Source organism: Hyperolius riggenbachi, chromosome 11 (assembly GCF_040937935.1).
Source record: "Hyperolius riggenbachi isolate aHypRig1 chromosome 11, aHypRig1.pri, whole genome shotgun sequence".
Classification (NCBI taxonomy): Eukaryota; Metazoa; Chordata; class Amphibia; order Anura; family Hyperoliidae; genus Hyperolius; species Hyperolius riggenbachi.
Window position 1 is genome coordinate 48,244,188 of NC_090656.1, and position 20,876 is coordinate 48,265,063.

At 44.2% G+C, this 20,876-nt stretch overlaps 1 protein-coding gene across 1 annotated transcript in view; it reads right to left on the reverse strand.

The window, feature by feature from the left end:
* Positions 1–5,468: 5,468 nt before the first annotated feature.
* SF3B2 (splicing factor 3b subunit 2) overlaps positions 5,469–20,876 on the reverse strand; it is a 54,921-nt gene continuing 39,513 nt past the window's right edge. The window contains exons 15-21 of the mRNA XM_068260576.1: positions 19,977–20,084; positions 19,249–19,356; positions 16,310–16,452; positions 12,915–13,016; positions 10,768–10,867; positions 7,984–8,169; positions 5,469–5,620 (exon numbers count right to left, since the gene is read on the reverse strand). Of these exons, the coding sequence (XP_068116677.1) occupies positions 5,549–5,620; positions 7,984–8,169; positions 10,768–10,867; positions 12,915–13,016; positions 16,310–16,452; positions 19,249–19,356; positions 19,977–20,084 (819 nt within the window). The 3' untranslated portion in view covers positions 5,469–5,548. The remainder of the gene's footprint in view (positions 5,621–7,983; positions 8,170–10,767; positions 10,868–12,914; positions 13,017–16,309; positions 16,453–19,248; positions 19,357–19,976; positions 20,085–20,876) is intronic.

The window sequence follows — 20,876 nt, forward strand, 5'->3', positions numbered from 1 at the left end:
GGATTATTTACATCAGGAATCAGATTCACTACCCTCTACCCAGGAGGAACTTTAAGCTAGTTGCAGCAGCGCCACCAGCAGTGGCCGCCAGGTACCTCATGACCAGAACCCGAGGGCAGCTGCTTCTTCTGTTGATGACGAGCTGGTTTCCTCCCAGTACTCCGCTGAGTCCGCTCCAGAAGTACAGCACACCATCGCTGAGACAGATGTGCAGAATGTTTGGCATGAGGCATTGGAGGAGACCATGGGACCAAGCTCCCAAGAAGTGGTGGGTTCTGTGGTGACAGAAATGGCGCCACTGTGTTTTCTTCATCCAGTGTCACCAGTCAACATCACGAACAACACCAGTCAACTACAGAGGTGTTTGGTGGCCAGGTGGAGGGTCCAGAAGACTCACTTATTGCACTGGATGATATTTTTGATGATGATGATGATAACGAGGTGTGTGATAAAACGTATTTGCCACCTGTTTGTTTAGGCAGTAGCAGGCGTGAGCAGCAGCCTGTACAAACAGAGCAGACGGTTGGCCAGCAGCCTGCTTCCCCGTCTGTCAGTACCCGCTTCCAGTCCAATGCCGAGCATCAAGGTGCTAGAACAGGTTGCACCCACTGCTGGACGTGCACGCACGTCCCCTGCATGGAAGTGTTTTATTGATGCGGAAGAGGATGAATCCAGGGCAGTCTGTAGTGTGTGTCATAAATCGGTGAGCAGAGGCAAATCGGGCACCGGGTACGGCACTTCAGGGCTGCTAAGCCATCTGCGCAACAACCACAAACGGGAGTTTGAAGTTGTACAAAATTACAATAAGATGGGTGGAGTAAAAGCAGCAGCAACAGGCCCCTCCACTTTTTTTCCTAGTTGTCCAAGTCCTGTCTCTATCCAACCTGCGCCTCAGTCCCATTCAACTTCAAAGTCCTCTGCATGCCAGGCTGGTAGAGGATGCCGACCTCGCCGGCAAGCACTTCCTCATCATCCTCCTTGTTGGTTGAATCACCAATGTTCCAGCGTCAGGCCTCTGTGCCAGAAATGTTGCAGAGGAAGCGGATGCTCCCTGCAAGTGATCCGTTTGTGGTTAAAAATAATGCGCTCCTGGCAAGGCTATTGGGCCAACAGCTGCTGCCCTACCAGTTTGTGGAGTGTGCCCCCTTCCGCAGACTGATGAAGAGTGTTGCTCCACAATGGCGGATCCCCAGCCGCCATTATTTTGCCAGGACTGCTATCCCTGCCCTGCACCAGCACATTGTGGAGTGTGTCGGACGGTCTATGGTTCACGCTGTCGGTGGCAAGGTGCACTTCACCATGGATGGCTGGAGCAGCAGGCATGGGCAGGGAAAGTATCTGACTTTTACCGCCCATTGGGTCACCCTCCATGGTGCCGCTGAGGAGGGTGCAAGATCTGGGGCATCTCAACTGGTGGTGCCGCCACGTGGGTTGAAGGGAAGGCCTGTTCCACTTCCCTCTGCTACCTGTTATGTCCAAGGCCAGTCTGCCATTGCTGAGCCTCCCAGCAAGTGGTCCCGCTCTTCCTACACTGGTATGCAGCACCATCGATGCCAAGCAGTGCTGAAAATGGAATCCATGGAGGAGAACAGGCAAACCGGATCTGTAATACTTTCAACCTTATAGGGTCAGATTTGGCAGTGGATGACCCCACGAAGTCTTGACACAGGTGTAGCGGTGTCTGATAACGGTGCCAACATGCTGTCTGCCATTTCGCTAGGTGGCTATACCCACTCTTACCTTGCTTGGCCCACGTCTTCAACCTTGTAGTACAGAAATTTCTACTAACTTTCCAAGGGTTGAAGGACGCTGTGGCCTCAGCGCGCAAAGTGTCAGCCCACATCCGTCGCTCTGCAACTTCCACCGCGGCCATGAAACTGCTGCAGCACCGCCATAGCCTGCCGCAACACAGGCTTATTTCAGATTGTCCGACGTGGTGGAACTCCACACTCCACATGCTGGAGAGGTTGTGGGAGCAGTGCACAGCAATCAGGCTATACCTGTCTGAGGCATCTTCCACCAGAACAGGGCCACTGGACTACATTACTGGGGACCAGTGGCAGCTGATAGGACAGGTGTGCAAAGTGTTGGAGCCATCTGAGCAGGCAACAAAAGTGGTCAGTGAGGAGCACTGCAGTATGTCAGAGGTGCTCCCTCTTGTCTTCACCATGGAAAAAAACTCTTGAACAGTGGCCAGTCAGGTGAAGGAGTGAGTGGGCATGCTCCAGTCCTGGATGAGGAGGCAGAGCTTTTGGAAGCGGAAGAGCCTATTGTCCGGGGGTGGGAAGATTTTGATGCGGAGCTGGATCATGATGTCGACGACAGTTCTGACAGCCAGGAAGAGGTCAACCATGGCAGACATCTCTTCCCCATGGTGATTGCGGGACGCCGCAAACTTCGCCGCAAGTAATTAAGCATTCTGAGGGGAGGGTAACAGCATGTGTTTCCACAGCGCGGATTACTGAAGATGCGACCCTCACTGTAAGTGATTGTATATGCTGCATGAGGCCGTTTTTGGCTGTGAGTGACTTTCCAGCTGTCGACTGATAATAGAGGCAGAAGTGTTCTCTGGGACTGTGGTTGAAGTAACGGACAGTTACCCATTGAAGAAGTGGCATGTAGCGCTTTTATAGATCCATTGAAATTGGTACCAGAAGAGGTAAAATGGCTGACCTGGAGTATATGGACAATTAGTGGCAAATCCTACAAGTTTCTACTTTAGTGCAATCTAAAAGATCGGCCGATCTTGGTTGTATGGATGTGGCATAATTGTTGGTGTGTGGTTGTTTTGGAGCGCGCCTGTTACGATAGCCTACACAGGTTTTTAGGGGGGGGGGGGGGGGGTATTGGGTTAGGGGATTCCAGTCGGTATGGGAATTTATACAATTGATCTAATAAGGTTTTGCATTTTTATAGTTCGTTGAGTGGCGGTCACTCTTTTTGTTGTGCTTTACATCATCTGGTACATCATAGTGGATACAACGGACTCACATTTACAGGTCCTTCTCAAAAAATTTGCCTATTGTGATAAAGTTTTATTATTTTCTGTAATGTACTGATAAACATTAGACTTTCATATATTTTAGATTCAAATACACACAACTGAAGTAGTTCAAGCCTTTTATTGTTTTAATATTGATGATTTTGGCATACAGCATAAAGAAAAGTGTTTTTAAAACAAAAAAAGTCAACCTTCAAATAATTATGTTCCGTTATGCACTCAATACTTGGTCGGGAATCCTTTTGCAGAAATGACTGCTTCAATGCGGCGTGGCATGGAGGCAATCAGCCTGTGGCACTGCTCAGGTGTTATGGAGGCCCAGGATGCTTCGATAGCGGCCTTAAGCTCATCCAGAGTGTTGGGTCTTGCGTCTCAACTTTCTCTTCACAATATCCCACAGATTCTCTATGGGGTTCAGGTCAGGAGAGTTGGCAGGCCAATTGAGCACAGTAATACCATGGTCAGTAAACCATTTACCAGTGGTTTGGCACTGTGAGCAGGTGCCAAGTCGTGCTGAAAAATGAAATCATCTCCATAAAGCTTTTCAGCAGATGGAAGCATGAAGTGCTCCAAAATCTCCTGATAGCTAGCTGCATTGACCTTGCCCTTGATAAAACACAGTGGACCAACACCAGCAGCTGACATGGCACCCCAGACCATCACTGACTGTGGGTACTTGACACTGGACTTCAGGCATTTTGGCATTTCCCTCTCCCCAGTCTTCTTCCAGACTCTGGCACTTTGATTTCCGAATGACATGCAAAACTTGCTTTCATCCGAAAAAAGTACTTTGGACCACTGAGCAACAGTCCAGTGCTGCTTCTCTGTAGCCCAGGTCAGGCGCTTCTGCCGCTGTTTCTGGTTCAAAAGTGGCTTGACCTGGGGAATGCGGCACCTGTGGCCCATTTCCTGCACACGCCTGTACACGGTGGCTCTGGATGTTTCTACTCCAGACTCAGTCCACTGCTTCCGCAGGTCCCCCAAGTTCTGGAATTGGTCCTTCTCCACAATCTTCCTCAGGGTCCGGTCACCTCTTCTCGTTGTGCAGCGTTTTCTGCCACACTTTTTCCTTCCTACAGACTTCCCACTGAGGTGCCTTGATATAGCACTCTGGGAACAGCCTATTCATTCAGAAGTTTCTTTCTGTGTCTTATCCTCTTGCTTGAGGGTGTCAATGATGGCCTTCTGGACAGCAGTCAGGTCGGCAGTCTTACTCATGATTGCGGTTTTGAGTAATGAACCAGGCTGGGAGTTTTTAAAAGCCCCAGGAATCGTTTGCAGGTGTTTAGAGTTAATTAGTTGATTCAGATGATTAGGTTAATAGCTCGTTTAGAGAACCTTTTCATGATATGCTAATTTTTTGAGATGATGATTTTGGCATACAGCTCATGAAAACCCAAAATTCCTAATATTAAAACAATAAAAGGCTTTAACTACTTCAGTTGTGTGTAATGAATCTAAAATATATGAAAGTCTAATGTTTATCAGTACATTACAGAAAATAATGAACTTTATCACAATATGTTAATTTTTTGAGAAGGACCTGTATATCTGTAAGTAGCACTCCCTTATTTCTCTTGAAGCTGAAGCATTGTGCCCACCTCTTCCACCTGGTTCCCTTCCCTCCCTCCCCTGCTGTCTGCCTGCCTGGATCAAATGACTTCTTTTTTCACAAACTGTAGTACAGAGAAGAGGGAGGAAAACTACTGCAGCCTATCTTATGTCTGTCTGTTATAATTCTTATTTCAGATGTCGGTTTGCCTAGATTAGATCACATTGATCTAGGGGTGAGAAAATAACACTTTATTATGTGTGATTTTATATATCTTGGCAACTTATTAGGTTTAAAGCAAACTGTAATTTATAATTTAGGTACTCTAAGTATACTGTAGTAATGTATCTTAATTTAGCCAATAATTGGCAGTCTTTTTTCCTTTCAAGGCTTAGCAAGCGAGCGCAGCGTCTAAGCCAAATCAAAACATAGTGCTCAATGCAGGGAATTACATTCAATAATCACAGCAAGTGGCACAGGAAGCACAGGTTTCACCAGTTATTACAGATACAGTACTGATAGTGTGCTCCTCTGTCCACAATTCTGTGCAGCTTTGAGGATACTGTAGCGTTGCAGTCATGCACAAGCATGTCACAGATGACCGGCAATTCCCTCCCCGATCAGGCAGTAGCTTACACAGGAAGTATAGGTCTCACTAGCTGGCGCTTTTGGAGGTAAAGCCCAGAGTAGTGTGCAAATCGCAAACAGGCTACAAATGGCTACCAGCCTGCCCACCGCCCATGTATTGTGGGTCTCCAACTGACATATGACGCAAAGCTTAAGTTTTTTTTTTTTTTAAGGTTTAGCTTGAGGGGCTTGGATCATTTCTAATCTACAAATCTACACCAATTATTATATGCATCTGTATATGCACCTTCTAGCGGTTTATCAAGAACAATAACCAATTACAATTAATACAATTTACGATATTTTATTACAAACAATCGAGAGAAAGAAAAAAAAAAAACAACTGGATAAAGACAAAAGATGATGTCTCAGAACTTGAACTCCTTGTATTTTTTGCCTCCTGCTCGCGAGTCTTGCGGCTGTCCCTTCCTTTTCTTTTGCTATAGGAAAAAAAAGACAAGCAATGGTCAACATTAAAGCCTCATTTTATCTTAAGTGGTCTTAAACTAGGCATTTCTTCTTTGCTCTAAAAGATTCCTTACAGCTTTAAACCTACTACAAGAAGAAAATGTAGCAGATCAGCACTCAAACAGTTAAACACAGCACTTTGCACAGCAGTGAAAAGCTCCTTCAGCTTATGATCCATATCCAGAGAGGAGATAACATTATCTTTTGTTTACATTCCACAGTTGTTACATTCTTGCTGAGCTGCAAACAAGCTCCATCTGCTTCAAGCATGCACACGGTTCAAAAGAGCACACTAGAAGATTGTAATATGTAATTTTTTGCAGCTATAAATAAAATGCAACGGCAGCTTTCAGAGCAGATAAACTGTACTTGCGGAACTTGTAATTTGTAATGTAAACAGGCAATATTACTTGTGCACAAAAGCAAATATGACTGAATGGGTAATACAAAGTAAGAAAACATTTTTATTGAATGTTATGCCAAAGTTTTATTCTGCATTAACATGTACTAGAGACGGACTGATATAAAAAGAATGAGATACTTACCTAAGGAAAGCATCTGAATCTTCCAGAGGCTTCCTGTGCCGTCCTCCAGATCACCAGGACCCTTTGGAAGATCTTGGCCATGACTCTACTTCATGCACGAGCGTGGCTGTGCTGCACCTGTCCAAGTGCAGCCGCACCTGCTCAGCTGGGGCCATACTCATGCAAGCACTGTACAACCACGCTTGTACATAACGGAACATATTTATTTATTGTATTTATAAAGCGCCAACATATTACGCAGTGCTGGACATACCCCGCGAGAGGTCGTTGGATATGTTCTCATGTATACAAGCAGCTCCGAGCTACTGCACAGGCATTGCCACATTTACACAGGCACAGTATGGCTGCCCTCGTGCCTAAAAGAGAACACGGTCGCAGTCTTAAAGAGGCAGCTGCGGTTGTTTCCAGGAGGAAACCTCTGCAAGATCCAGTGGCTTCCATCTTCTTAGGCAAGTATCTAGTGTTTATCTAATATTTATCTTAGCCACACTATACAGCATGTAGTAGGTTAGGTAAATGATAATTTTTTTTAGATATTAATTTACGTGATCTACCACCTTGCATCATTATTATATTAGACTAAATTTCAAATGCTCCCATTTGCTTGCACTTTTTTTGCAAACAGAAGGCACTTACTCCTGGCAGTTGGACGGCTAAGCAGCACGTTAAACACTCCGTTTGTATTAAAGAGTCCTAAGAATTTCTTAAAGCAAACCATTTTTAGCACACAGGACATCTCAATAGCACATTAAAATGCATATTGATGTGGCTCATTACTAAAAAAAATCCATTCTACCTCTTCTTTTTACATTTAAATGTTTGTTAGAGGCGTTTTTATTTTGGTTTTACTTCCAAGAGCTGCATTGCACAGAAAGAGCAGGCAGATAAGGTGTGAATAATATAAATAATTGTATTATTTTCCTTATTTTATATTGATTCATTAGGGACCAGTCTTTTACTATTAATTAGATTACCTGTTATATAATTGAACAAATGTTTTACCTTCAGAGACAATAGGAATTTCTTGTCCTCCACAGAACAAGTGTGCACTGTGAAAAGTCCCCCAATGTTGTTGCTCAAGTCTGTTAAAGGTTTGTTATTTGTTAGAGGAGATAAGTATTGATTTTGTGACCACTTATGTAAGCTGGAATGCATTGTTTATATCGGTCTTGGCTATTGTGTATGTAAATAGAATGACAAACTAGAGTCAGGTAGCCAAACATACTAAAATGTACACCGTTGTGTTAAAGTAGAAAGCATTGTTATTGTGTATGTAAATATAATGACAAACTAGGGTCATTTAGCCAAACATGTATGCCATCCTGTACAAGCAGATGATTGGTCTGTAGCCAAACACACTGAAATGTATAAGCAGCTGATTAGTAAGTAACATCCTGCATTCACTGACCGTCTATATACACCTTGCTTCAAAATACATAAATCAGATGCATTTCTACCAATTTGAATGTTGTGTGGTTCTGTATCTCCCAGCTGGAGAGAGGGTATTCACTACAGGGTGGGTGGGGGTGTGGGGGGGCTGTATTGAATCCCCTGGGTTGCAGATCTGGGATCTGCTAAATCATCGTGTAGCTACCTCTGATGAGACAAAGCTATTATAAGGACTGCTGTAATTAGCAGTTGCAATACGCAATCAAAGGCTTTCATTCACACCTTCCCCTGGACAGGTAAGGGCAGAGAGAAGGGGGAGGGGAAATTGCAGCTCCTTCAGCTATTAGAAAGCAGGACAAACTGCAGAAAAAGAAACCTGCTTAGATCTCTTTAAAGCATACCTTCTGTTTAGCTGCATGTTCAGCCACCATATCGCTGAAGTCTTCTTTCTGTACTTGTTCCTGTGCTTCTCGAACTCTTTCCTCATATTTCTGAGTCATGGCAGATGGATCCAACTCAAGTTCTTCAGGAGCTAAAGCTACTTCTACCCCTTGTGGCTCTGTAGGTGCCCCCCTCCGAGATAGTGCCTAGGAGATAAAATGAGATAATGGTTAATGTTAAATAAAGGATATAACCATCAATTTTAATGATTCAATAAGTAGATGCATATCAATATTATCAACTGATATTTAAGTGCAGAAAACTTTTTTTACTAAGTATGCTATACCTTTCCTTTCACGTGAGGCATGGTCAGGGTCTCAGTATTGCCTTAAAGTGAATACTTACCTAAGGAGAGGGAAGGCTCTGGGTCGTATAGAGCCTCCCGTCTCCTCTCTCGGTGCTCTCTACCCTGTGCTGGCTCCCCCCCATTTCAATCCCCCGCCGAAAGGGTATTTGGAAGTCTTCGGGAGCCGTGTCCTCCCGAAGACGTGCGGCTCCATACTGCACAAGCGTGAGCGTGCAGGAAAGCGTGCTTGCGCAGGCGCAGTACAGGGCCGCCCTTCTTCAGGAGCTCTCTGGCTCCCTGAAGACTTCTGAAGCCTCCTTCGGCCGGGTAAAGCAGTATTTGACTAATTTAGTCAAATACGGCTACCAGGCGAGCCAGCACTGGAATGAGGAGACCAGGAGAGGAGCGGGAAGGCTCTATACGACCCAGAGCCTTCCCTCTCCTTGGGTAAGTATCTGTCTCATTTTTTTTAAATGCGGTTCCAGGTTACTTAAAGCAAAGTGCCTGCAGACATGACCAACAAAATAATTTGCAATTGTATTTCTCAACAGTCTATTCAGTGTCCAGGAATCCCCAGTCTTCTGAGCTTGACACATGTAATGTGAGTACATCAGTCAAATCAGAGTTTTTCTTAAAGAGACTCTGTAAGATCAAAAAGTTCCCCTGAGGGGTACTCACCTCGGGTGGGGGAAGCCTCAGGATCCTAATGAGGCGTCCCACGGGGGTCTCGCTGCAGCCCTCCGAACAGCCGCCCGACAGCCTGTTCAATATTTACCTTTGCAGGCTCCAGCGAGGGGCACTGTTGCGGCTTTCAGCTCCGAAGTAGGCGCTCTGCTCTGCGCATGCGCCGTAGAGCAGACCCGACGGCGATCGGGTATTTCCGTCTACTTCGGAGCCGACAGCCACCAGAGCGCCTGCACAGGACCTGGGAATGTAAATATTTACATCCCCGCTGTTCGGAGGGCTGCAGTGAGACCCCCGAGGAACGGAGGACGGTGTGGGAAGCCTCATTGGGACCCTAAGGCTTCCCCTACTGAGGCGAGTACCCCCCAGGGGACTTTTTGACGTTACAGGTTTTCTTTAATGCTTTGTGCTTGGATGTAGTGGGTAACCATCTGGTTCTCCTTCGCCTCCAAGTAGGACACAGCATGCAGCTTAGCCAAGCTCAATATGCTCCATTGTCACATGGCTGAGATAAGGCTGTCAGTCATGGAAGCATGGCAAGTGATATAAATTGGGAAACTGAGAAGCATGGAAGGTAGGGTGCAATATACACTCCAGTGCCTGCAGTAGACTACTGGTGTGCGCAAAAAGGGGTCTGCTATATGAAGCTGGACAATTAAAAGGTGGTATGGTGTAGAGTTCACCAGAGCAGTTTCTAGCCTTTTTGCCACTCCAGGCAAGAAGTCCTGTGTAATACCCCCCCCACCCCCCCACACAAACACACACACACACACACACTAGACAATATAAACCATTTGCCGTATAAGGCGGATGCTTAGCACAGGGAGTCCCCAAGATATAAACAACCTGCTGATCCTGTCTCATTGCACAACCTCTTACTGCACTCCATCAGCTTAGTGTGTAGGGAGTTCAGTGCTGTACTTCCACCTGTCCGTTCACCACTCGCCCGAGTGCTTAGGATCTCCTAGCGCATGTTGCGTGACTGCACACGACATGAGGAGAGTGAGGTACCAGCACTAGACTGAGCAGGACACAGACAGGATGGTCACACAGGCAGAGCACTGGATTCTGGTGGGGAGGTTTTTGATGTACTATACTCTGCTTTAACACAGTGGGCTGGGGGAGTGCAGGAGAGGACGGGGCACATAATGGCACAAGGGGACATAAAGAGGCACAGGGGACAGAGGGACAAAAGGTGTGTGTGTGTGTGTGTGGGGGGGGGGGGGGGGGGAGTGGTGGGAATGTTACAGTGGGCTACAGCTGAAGCTGTCTGCAACTTACACTATCTAAACCTTGTGATGTCTGCTCTCCGTGGACTTGTGATGTCTGCTCTCCATGGACCTGTGATGCTGCTGCTCCTCAGGACACAATGTCCTGCTGCTGCTGCAGCAGAGACAGATGATAGAACACCCGTCTGGGTGGAGCTTAATCCAGGGGCATGGTGCCCCCGAGGACCAATGGCACTCCAGGCAACGGCCAGGAATGTCTTTGCCTAAACACAGCCCTGGAGTCCACCTAGCTTAGATTTCTAGGAGCTGCTTCAAGGCAGAAAGACTTAAGAGACTGGCATACTTAAATGTAAGCAAGCTGATAGGTTTCCCATTAACCTCTGCAATGTATAGAGCTGAAATTAAAATATTGCCTTTTCTCAGCTTGTGGTTTACACATGAAAACTACTTTGGTGCTCCCCAAAAAATAAAAATAAAAGAAACTCCAAACAGGCATTCTTAAAAGAGGCAGAATATATAAACTGCTTGTTTATATCCCAACTTACCGTAGTGATATCATAGATGTGCGTGGATCCCATTATGGCACCCCCAACAGTCGCTGTCCTCTTCTCTGGAAGTACTGTAAAGAGCAGCGGTGTCTCCGTGCTGTTGGCATTTACCAAAAAGAATATAAAATTAAAATTATTAATGTCACCTCACTCTAGTAACAACTAATGACGTATTAACAACATTGATTCGGGGACACCAGCAGCTTTTAGTTAATTCAGCATTCTTCTTCTGGTTTTTAACAGTGCTGGGCCGAAATTACGCATGAGCGTAATTACGCATCGTAATTCAATGCAAAATTATCGGTAAGCGCTACGCGTAACTTACGGTCTTACGCGTAATTATTTACGTGTAAGCCATAAAGCGGTATCGCAATTACGATGTCTACCGTAATTGCTAAGTATGCGTAATTTTACGCCTAATTACTAACGTACAACTCCTCTTTTCTAAGAGTAGCCAATCATTCAACATCCTAAGCACGCAATAGTATCTTCTCCAGTCCTTCAGTATATAAGCGTACGTTTTGACGCATACGAATGATGTGTATGCAATAGCTGTCACATTGACGGCTATTGCATACACATCGTCCGTATGCGTCAAAAAGTATGCATTAATGGGTATTACGGCACTACGCGTAACATCGTAGCGTAAGCGCCTACATTACAGTATCCTTACGCGTAACTGCGTTAGTTACCACGTAATTACAGTGATGAACCGTAGATAATTTCCTACGCCATAACCGTAATATCGTAAAATTACGCGTAATGACCCGTAAGCGTAGATTTTTCCATTACGACCAGCACTGGTTTTTAAAGTAGAACTAAACTCAGAACTTCCTCTCTGCCCTAAAAGATTAGCCACAGCATAATAACTTTTAGGGGAAAATGTCTTCATTAAAATTTATGTAAATCCTAAAAAAAAAAAAACTAAAAAAAAAAAAAAAAAAACTGAGGCTTTAACCTCCTTCACATTCCAGGGAGTTACAAGGGGGTTAAGCCACAGTGTTTACTTGTAAGCAGATAGTCTTGGCACACAGCCCCCAGGTCTGATTCACAGCTGCTGAATAGAGCTAATAAATGCTGATATGCTTAAACACACACAGAAAACAAACAGCTGTGAGTTATATGTCAAAGATTGTTCATCGTCTGCTGCGTACGAGTTCAGGTCCACTTTAAATAATACTGATCACAAGAAAATGTATGCGTGCGTCAAACACCAAGTTTAACCCTAACAAATCTGGCTTTGCAAATTTGGCCTAATTGGCTTATCATGAGGCATAGCTCATGCAAATATGCATTTGTTTTCACGACCCTGCAAGATTATTATTAGATTAGAAACTGAAAAACAACAAATACTGCAGAGGTTTTGACAACAATTGGTTTCCTCCAAAACGTGGTACAGTGATGCTCGTACTATGGAAGTCCATATTCAAGACCTACTCACTACTGCCTCTAGTCTAAGGTGTCTCAGTCAGTGGCCAACAGAGAAGCATCCTATTGGAAAAGAAAATGATGAAGGAGTGGTATATAGATATAGAAGTATGTTGTAGCTAAAATGGCAAGGCTCACAGTGCTGGACCACATGTCCAAGATTCTAAAATACCCACAAGGCTACAGCACTACAAGGTGTCTGTTTTTGCGGATGCTCCTCTGTTAGAACCTTGTGCATACATACTTTTGGCATAGGTCATTTATGGTTTGAAAACTAGATATCAAGTCCTCCTTTATATCCTAATTACATATTGAACCAAGATGCATAAACCTGAAGCGAAAATAAAGTGAAGAGAAACAATGGTGTCTAGTCCCAATCCTAAATGAAACTTTCTAGGAATATCTAATGTCCGGGCACACTGGGAGAGCGTTTTGTGGGTTGACTTTGCTTTTTTTTTTTTTTTTTAAAAACAGCTTTCACTGTACATTTTTTCAAACAAATTGCAACTGCAGCAATTTTTTTTTACAGAGATTTTAATGCAAGTCAATGGAAGCGGTTTTAGAAACTAAAAAGGACCCATTAAACGCTCTCTGGTGTGCAAGGGCCCTTATTTTGGTTTAGTTGATTCATTTTCAAGTTGTTGTTTTGTGTGAAAATGTCTACTAAATTAAATTAAGAAACAAGAACAGAAAAAAAAAAAAAAAAAAGTTCTTACCCGTCCATTGCTTCCTCATTCTTCTTCTTTCTCAGCTCAATAAGTTCTGGAGTCTCCATGCCAGCGGGAACAGAAGAAAATCCTCCGGGAGTAATAAGACCACTGCAATGAAAAGGAAGCATTAATACATATTTGTATATTATGGTTGAAAAGTATTTCTGAAAGAAGACAGCAGTCCAACATATATGAAAAAAAATGTGTAATTCAAGATCAAACGTCAAAAGCGGCACTGAAAAGCCCAATGATTTGTTGTAGCCCTCTCACATTATATGAATTCAGAGCTGAAAAACCGCGATCTAGGACCTTCATACCCAGGTTATACGATGCAAAGATCTCAACAGCTGAGCAGAACCTGAGCTCCTCACATCTCATTTCCATCTCACAACTGATTTAATGCTGTATATTTCAATATGTGCAATAAAATTAGGGTGCAGATGGGTGGGTCTTAAAATTGTTTAGTGTAGTAGTCTCTCACTGTGTGGTTATGGTTTGTGCTGCATGAAGGGTGGAGAGGTAATTTCAGTTCTTCACTTTTCCTATTAACTCATTCAAACTTTGCAATAAATACAAAATAATTAGAGAATTTAGAGGTGTATTTTTACTTCCTCTTTAGGCTGTGGGTAAATCAGATTGTGTTGAATAGGCTGTGGGTAAAGCAGGTTCGGAACTTCATTAGTTTACAGGTTCGTTAAACAGAGACGTTTCTTAAAGCGGTATTGTCACCATAAAAATCAGATTTCAACAGCAACTGGTCTGAGTGTAATAAGTGATAAAGATGCTAATCCTACATTCAAAACTTGCAAAACTTTTTCTGCTGTTATGGTTTGGATTTATTACATACTTTAGGAGCATTGGCCCTTTAATAGTCAGTCCCAAACAGTTGAAACCTGGGGGTTCTTTTTATCTATAATATATTCCTTCTCTTCCATTTCCCTGCCTAGCTGCTTATCTGAAACACTCTGTTCAGTTGTGTTTACAAGCAAGGCTGAGGTGACTCAGCGATTGGAGGAGAAAAGAAAAAAACAGTGCAGTTCCTAGTATACACCTCAGTGGGAGTGTCTGAAGACTCTGGGAGGAGGGCAGCTAATTAATACACGATGAGCAAGAAAAGGCAGGGCGGGGAAACAAGAGTCAGGGAGGATATGATGTCAGCATTAGCTTGGCAAGATGGCCACTGCCTAGAATAGGATTTTCTGCTTTTCCTTTATAAAATTCACAGGAATTATTATGTGGATAGCACAATACATCTGGTATGTAAGTAGAAGTAGTATTTATCTGCTTATATATGTGTTTTTTATTTCTAGGTTAGCATGGGTGTCACTTGTTCTTTAACCTCCCTGGCGGTTAATTTTTTTTTTTTAAATGGTCAAAAAAACTGTTAAATTTTTTTTTTTGTTTCATGTAAAGCTACCAGAGTGGTAGCTACATGAAACACCACTAGAGGGCGCATGTGGCCCTCTAGTCCGATCGCCGCCGGCAACAATAGCAAACAGGGGAGCGCGTATATAACGCGTTCCCCTGTTTGGCTTCTCCTGTCGCCATGGCGACGATCGGCATGACGTCATGGACGTCAGCCGACGTCCTGGACGTCAGCCGACGTCCTGGGCACTCGATCCAGCCCATAGCGCTGCCCGGAACTCATTGGTCCGGGCAGCGCAGGGCTCTGGGGGGGGCCCTCTTCTGCCGCTGCGTGCGGGCGATCGCCGCAGAGCGGCGGCGATCAAGCTGTGCGCGCAGCTAGCAAAGTGCTAGCTGCGCGCACAGCACTTTACATGGTGGAAATCGCCCCACCAGGGGCTGAGATATCTCCCTGCGCGGCATAGCCCGAGCTCAGCTCGGGCTTACCGCCAGGGAGGTTAAAGGATACCTGAAGTGAGAGGGATATGGAGGCTGCCATATTTATTTATTTATTTATAAATACCAGTTGCCTGGCATCCTACTGATCTTTCATGCATCAGTAGAGTAGGAACCACACACCTGAAACAAGAATACAGCTAACCCAGTCAAACACAAGATCTGCTTGCTTGTTCAGACTCTATGGCTAAAAGTATTAGAGGCAGAGGATCAGCATGTCAGCCAGACAATGTGCATTGTTCAAAAGGAAATAAAACATGTCAGCCTCTATATCTCTCTCAATTCAGATGTCTTTTATATACACGTCCCCAAATGTTGCCTAAAGTAGCGACATGTAAACTCCCAAACGCACTCTTCCCCTACTCACGCCACCCAGTGGAAGCTTCTTTGTTGTGACATTAATTTGACATGAGCGTAGTAGTTAATGTCGTGTTGCATCCCCCCTACCCCCCATGCACACAAAACGCATGCTGTCCTAAACATGTGAAAAACTGCTGATAGCAGGAAATGATGCCAACTAGGGTTCAGGACAATCATTAAAAATCACCTGCCTATCATGCCATAAAAACTGCTCTGACCCATCAAATAATGAACTTTACAAGACCTCTGAAAGTGTCCTTTGGTGTCTGACACAATGATGTTAGCAGCAATCCAACTGCCATCAGGGAAAACAATTGGCATGTAGGGGTGTACATGAGCTGCAATAATATTTTATGTTGATACACCCTTGTGAAAGTAACACAAACATGATGTAAAATAAAATAGGATTATAAAATATAAAATAAAATAGGCCATCTGTTTACATTCCTCCATAGTCCAGTTCCGATCAACGCATGCCCATTTTAGGCAGTGTAATTTGAGGACAGCAGTCAGCATAGGCACCGACTGGTCCCTATAAGCTGCGATGCACGGTTTTCCTTACTGTAGCCTCCATGTCTAGGCCAGCATACGGCAATCTATTCTCCTCTGTGGGTGAAACCAGATGGGTGGCCTTCAGTCTTAGCACGCATCATTGATTCTTGGGCACTCACAAATCTAAACACTGATCTACAGTTTGTCCTTACTTGAACCAGTTTTGGGAACCACTGCATAGTAGGAACCTCCCTACGAGACTAGATGTTTTAGTGATGCTCCTCTTAGTGCTTATCCTTGTCAAAGTCATTCAGATTCTTAGGCCTGCCCTATTTTTGTGCTTTCAAAATATCCAATTCAAGAACTGACCTTCACTTTACCCATCCAGCTTAAGGTGCCATAGTAACCAGATTATCAGTTTTTTTTTCCTCTTCATATGTGAGTGGTTCAATACTGCAGCACGCATGTGTTTTTATTATTATTTTATATATTTTAGGATGTCACAGCATTTCTGCAGGTTTTTGTGATTAAGTGACACTGATGAGCAGTGCTGCCAATTTCTAAACTCAAGGACCCATCATTTTATCCTGGTCTCATGTTGGGAAACAGAGATAGGACATGATGCAAGACAGCAGGCCAAGCTATAAAGTGACGTGTGCCAATAGTTGTACCATACCAAGAACACTGACCTGTCTGCAGGGGTAATGAATCCAGTCTCATCTGGTTTATCTTCATCGCTCTCTTCATCTTCTTCCTCAGAGGAGGATTCATCATCAGAAAGTTCCAGCTCTCCCCATGGGGTTCTGTCTATATCCTCTTCATCATTTTTATTCTATACGTAAAGCACAACATTCAAACACTTAAAAACCATACAGGAAATTAAACCAAACATTTTGCAACATCAATAATATAAAAGGGGTGGGAATTCCACCAGATGCACAGCTTCATAATGAGCTGTGAAAAAATGTTTACCCCTCTTCTACCATAATACTGCACACTTTCATACTAACTGGTTTCTAATCTTCTAACAAAATATAGTACCGTCTTTCCCCTAATTTAAGACCTACCCTGAAAGTAAGGCCTCCCTTATATTTCAAGCATGCTTGAAATATAAGGCCTACCCCGAAAATAAGGCCTAGCTGGGGGGGCGCTGTGTGTATGGGGAGGTGCGTGGACTCTTACCGCACCTCCCTTGTGGCTGCGTCCCCCTCCGTTCCTGGTAATTCCTCCGGTGGCAGCGGCATTGTAATGGATCTGTGAGGGCGCCCTTTGACCTTCACGCAGTACGCCAGGCCGGCTCTGCGCTGGCGCTCTCTTCCTGTCATCATGTGCGCCCGGCTGATGCGTGCGCCTGGGACGCATCTGCCGGGCGCACATGATGACAGGAAGAGAGCGCCAGCGCAGAGCCGGCCTGGCGTACTGCGTGAAGGTCAAAGGGCGCCCTCACAGATCCATTACAATGCCGCTGCCACCGGAGGAATTACCAGGAACGGAGGGGGACGCAGCCACAAGGGAGGTGCGGTAAGAGACCACGCACCTGCCCATACACAAAGAGTCTAGCCCCTCCCACCCCCGAAAATAAGCCCTAGCACACATTTCCTCCCCAAAAAGAATAGAAGACAGTGTCTTATATTCGGGGAAAGACGGTAGTAGACAAAGCGAATCCAAATCCCAGCATAGAGACAATCTGATTGGTTAGTGACAAGTCAATAAGATGACCTCCTATGGGAACAGGTATCACATCTACCTGGAAGACCTACTGAAGGCAGGTATACTGGAGGCTCCAGGCGACAAGAGATAAGGTTGGCATAAAAAAATTGTAATTGCCCACATTGAAAGCCCAATCTTGCCGGATTAAAGAGCAGCTGAAACAAGAGGGATATGGAGGTTGCCATATTTATTTCCTTTTAAAGGATACCCGAGGTGACATGTGAAATGATGAGGCAGACAAGTGTATGTACAGCGCCTAGCACACAAATAACTATTCTGTGTTCCTTGTTTTTCTTTCTCTGCCTGAAAAAAAGAGTTAAAGGAATACTATCGATACCCAAGTGTTCTAAAATGACAATGTCCAAATAATGTCTAAGTAGCTGTGTAAACATTTTCCTACTTTTCATGTTAAATATCAGAGGCAAAAGCTGTAATTTATTGAGGGTAGGATTTAGCTATATTGGGACAAATCAATTGCAGAAGGGGTGTCTGCTTCAATGCACAGCCAGTGTTGTATATCAGACTACAGAAAGCAAATATCAAACATGTCAAACTCTGAAAGCAAAAACAATATGAAAAAGCTGTGACAATTAGTTACATTTCCTGTGCTCTCTTCAGACACTTCAGTCAGACACAGAGCTCCCAACAGCTGCAGCTCCTATGTCCTGTCTCTCTCTGTCACACACAGAGTTACACATAGAGTTAACTGATCAAGTGTGAGGGGAATTTCCCCTCTCCTCATGGCTCAGTCAGCCATCAGTTTTGGCGTCAGTAAACTTTGAATGTATTTTTCTAACAGTAAACAAAGAAGTTGCTACTAAAATGTATACACCAGTACTTAGCAGTACTTCCCAAACAATTCCTGTGTCAATTGAAAAAAATATGTGAATCGATAGTATTCCTTTAAACATCAGGTATGTAAGTGGCAGTTCCTGCCTGAGTCAGGACTGAGTCAAACTACAGTGCGACCCTTACTGATAAGAAATGCCAACTATAAAACACTTTCCTAGCAGAAAATGGCTTCTGAGAGCAAGAAAGATAAAAAGGGTCAATGGTTCATAGATTTTAGCTCTGGCATACTTCAATGAATGTTTGATTGAGCAAAAACAATAAAAAGCAAAACATTTTCACCTTGGGTGTCCTTTAAGCTATACCAGTTGCCTGGCTATCCTGCTGATCCTCTGCCTCTAATACTTTTAGCCATAGACTCTGAACAAGCGTGCAGCAGATCAGGTGTTTCTGACATTATTGTCCGATCTGACAAGATTAGCTGCGTATTTCTTTCTGATGATATTCAGACACTACTGCAGCCAGACCAGCAGGACTGCCAAGCAACTAATATTGTTTAGAAGGTAAAAAAATATGGCAGCCTCCATATTCTTCTCACTACAGTTGTCCTTTAAGGATCCGGTATGATAGTGGTCGTTGTACACATAGAACGATAGTTGGTTCAAACGGTTATTGGCCGCTTCGGCCAATGGTTATCACACTGAAAACGTACCTCACGGCCCACTGAATTTTCAGTGCCATTTGCGATTTTGTTCTGGCAATGAGAAACCCATCACTCTTGAAATGCTGCATGCAACCAAAGTGTGAGCTAGCCCAAGGTAGTACTCCAAAGTAGGGTCCGCACACAAACAGGTTGGTGACACAAGTCACCAACGCATATGACCGTCACACAGACGATTGTTTCAGGTCCACAGAAGAGTCCTTTTGTCAAGGCAATAGGACAGTAAATATGTGAAAAAAATGATTTCGTTTTCCTTAAAATCAATTATTTTTTCATTGCAACTTCTGTCACATGCTGGCATGTTATCCAGCACTTATATAAACACACTAATTCGCCCTAGAGCCCCTTTAAAGATTCATTCTGTAGGCAGTCATAAATTAGTGCACTCTCACTGTTGCAGCGACTTACCTGAAAATCAGAGGAATTGGTCCCAAACACATCCCCATAGAGCGGTTTTCCCATTTCATCTACAGGTGGCTTCCCCCATCCTCCAGCATGATATCCAAATGAGCAGCCCTTGAGAAATTAGCAAACATACAGCATATTAAAAAAGAGAAACCGGACTAAAAGAGCTGATACATAGGAATTGTAATTATAAATATATTCAATCATAACAATCAAAACCACCAAAAATAATCAGTGTGCTTGAGGTGTATAAAGTGTTAATATATACTAACCTCCATGTTCTTCAGACTCTTCTGTCCCCTCCTGGCTATTACTTTCGTCTGGCCTCCCATCCGTTTTGTCGCTATATGCCCAGTTCCTGGATGCAACTGGGACCAGTCAGAGCCAGACACATGCACAGTACACTCTGCGCGCCCGTGCACTGTGCTCTCACATGGCTGTGGATTGCAGCCGTGGCAGAGTGTCCTGGGCAAGCACAGTTCGGAAAAATATTTGAACTGTTCATTCCCAGAATGCTCCTGGCGAAGGCAGCAACAGTACATAGTGAGTGTATGGACAGCGTATGTGCCCTGAAGATCTGACTGGAGTCCCAAACAGGCATACAGCCTAAAGGACGGCCGGATGAAAGAAGTGGCCTGGAGGGGTCTGAAGGGACTATGGAACACGGAGGGAAGTTTATATTAAACCTTTTTATTGACCTCAAGTTTACAGTATTTTATGTTCTATCTTACCTCAGGAATGGGAGAATTCAGACCTGGGATTTTCAGATTGGGATATGAAGGAGGTGGTCCATATCTCTGCATTGCAATAAGCCATGGAGGAGGGACCTTGTGAGAATTCTGCAGAATAAGAAACAGATGGAAAAAAAAAAAGTGAGCAAAGCAAATACAGGAGACAAACTACTCCCCAACCATCTCTGATTGCTACAGCTATTGCTTCGAGGTTATCAATGACGTGCAAATAGAACCCACTTGCGTGCAAATTGAATGCAGCTTGGAACTGGCCCAATCAAATGTACTTTTAAATGGCCCCAATCCCAGCTGCATACAAGCTGAAATTAAATTGAACACACGTCACAATTATTGTCATCTCTCTGATCTGCTCTTCTGTGGCTACAGCCTAATGGGGGACCCTGGAAAAACTATGATACTACTTCACATGATGATCACAAGTTTCTATTATCTTATGGATTCTGAAGTTATCCCTGACTAAAGTTGCCCACAGATAATGCAGAGTAGCCTAATCCTTGGAACAAGACTAGTAAATCTTGCGGCTTCTCTTCAAGGGGTGAGATTACTAAAGTTGTCCAACGACCCATGCACACTACATCCATTGCAATGCAGAACAATCTTGCATGCGAACTCACTGCCCATACACTTCTGTGCTGTAACAGACCGTGTTATTCTAACTCGTGGCATGCAGGCTTAATATTAACAATCTCCATTGCAGTTTACACTCATAATGCGTGCGTTGAGAAACTTCCACAGTGTGCCCAATCAGCTGCCAGCTGTCTGCCGCTGACAGAAAGGAGATGATTCCTTCACATCAGGAGAGACAACCGAGGTGACATGATGAGATAGACATGTGTATTTACAGTGCCTAGCACATATAACTATGCTGTGTTCCTTTTT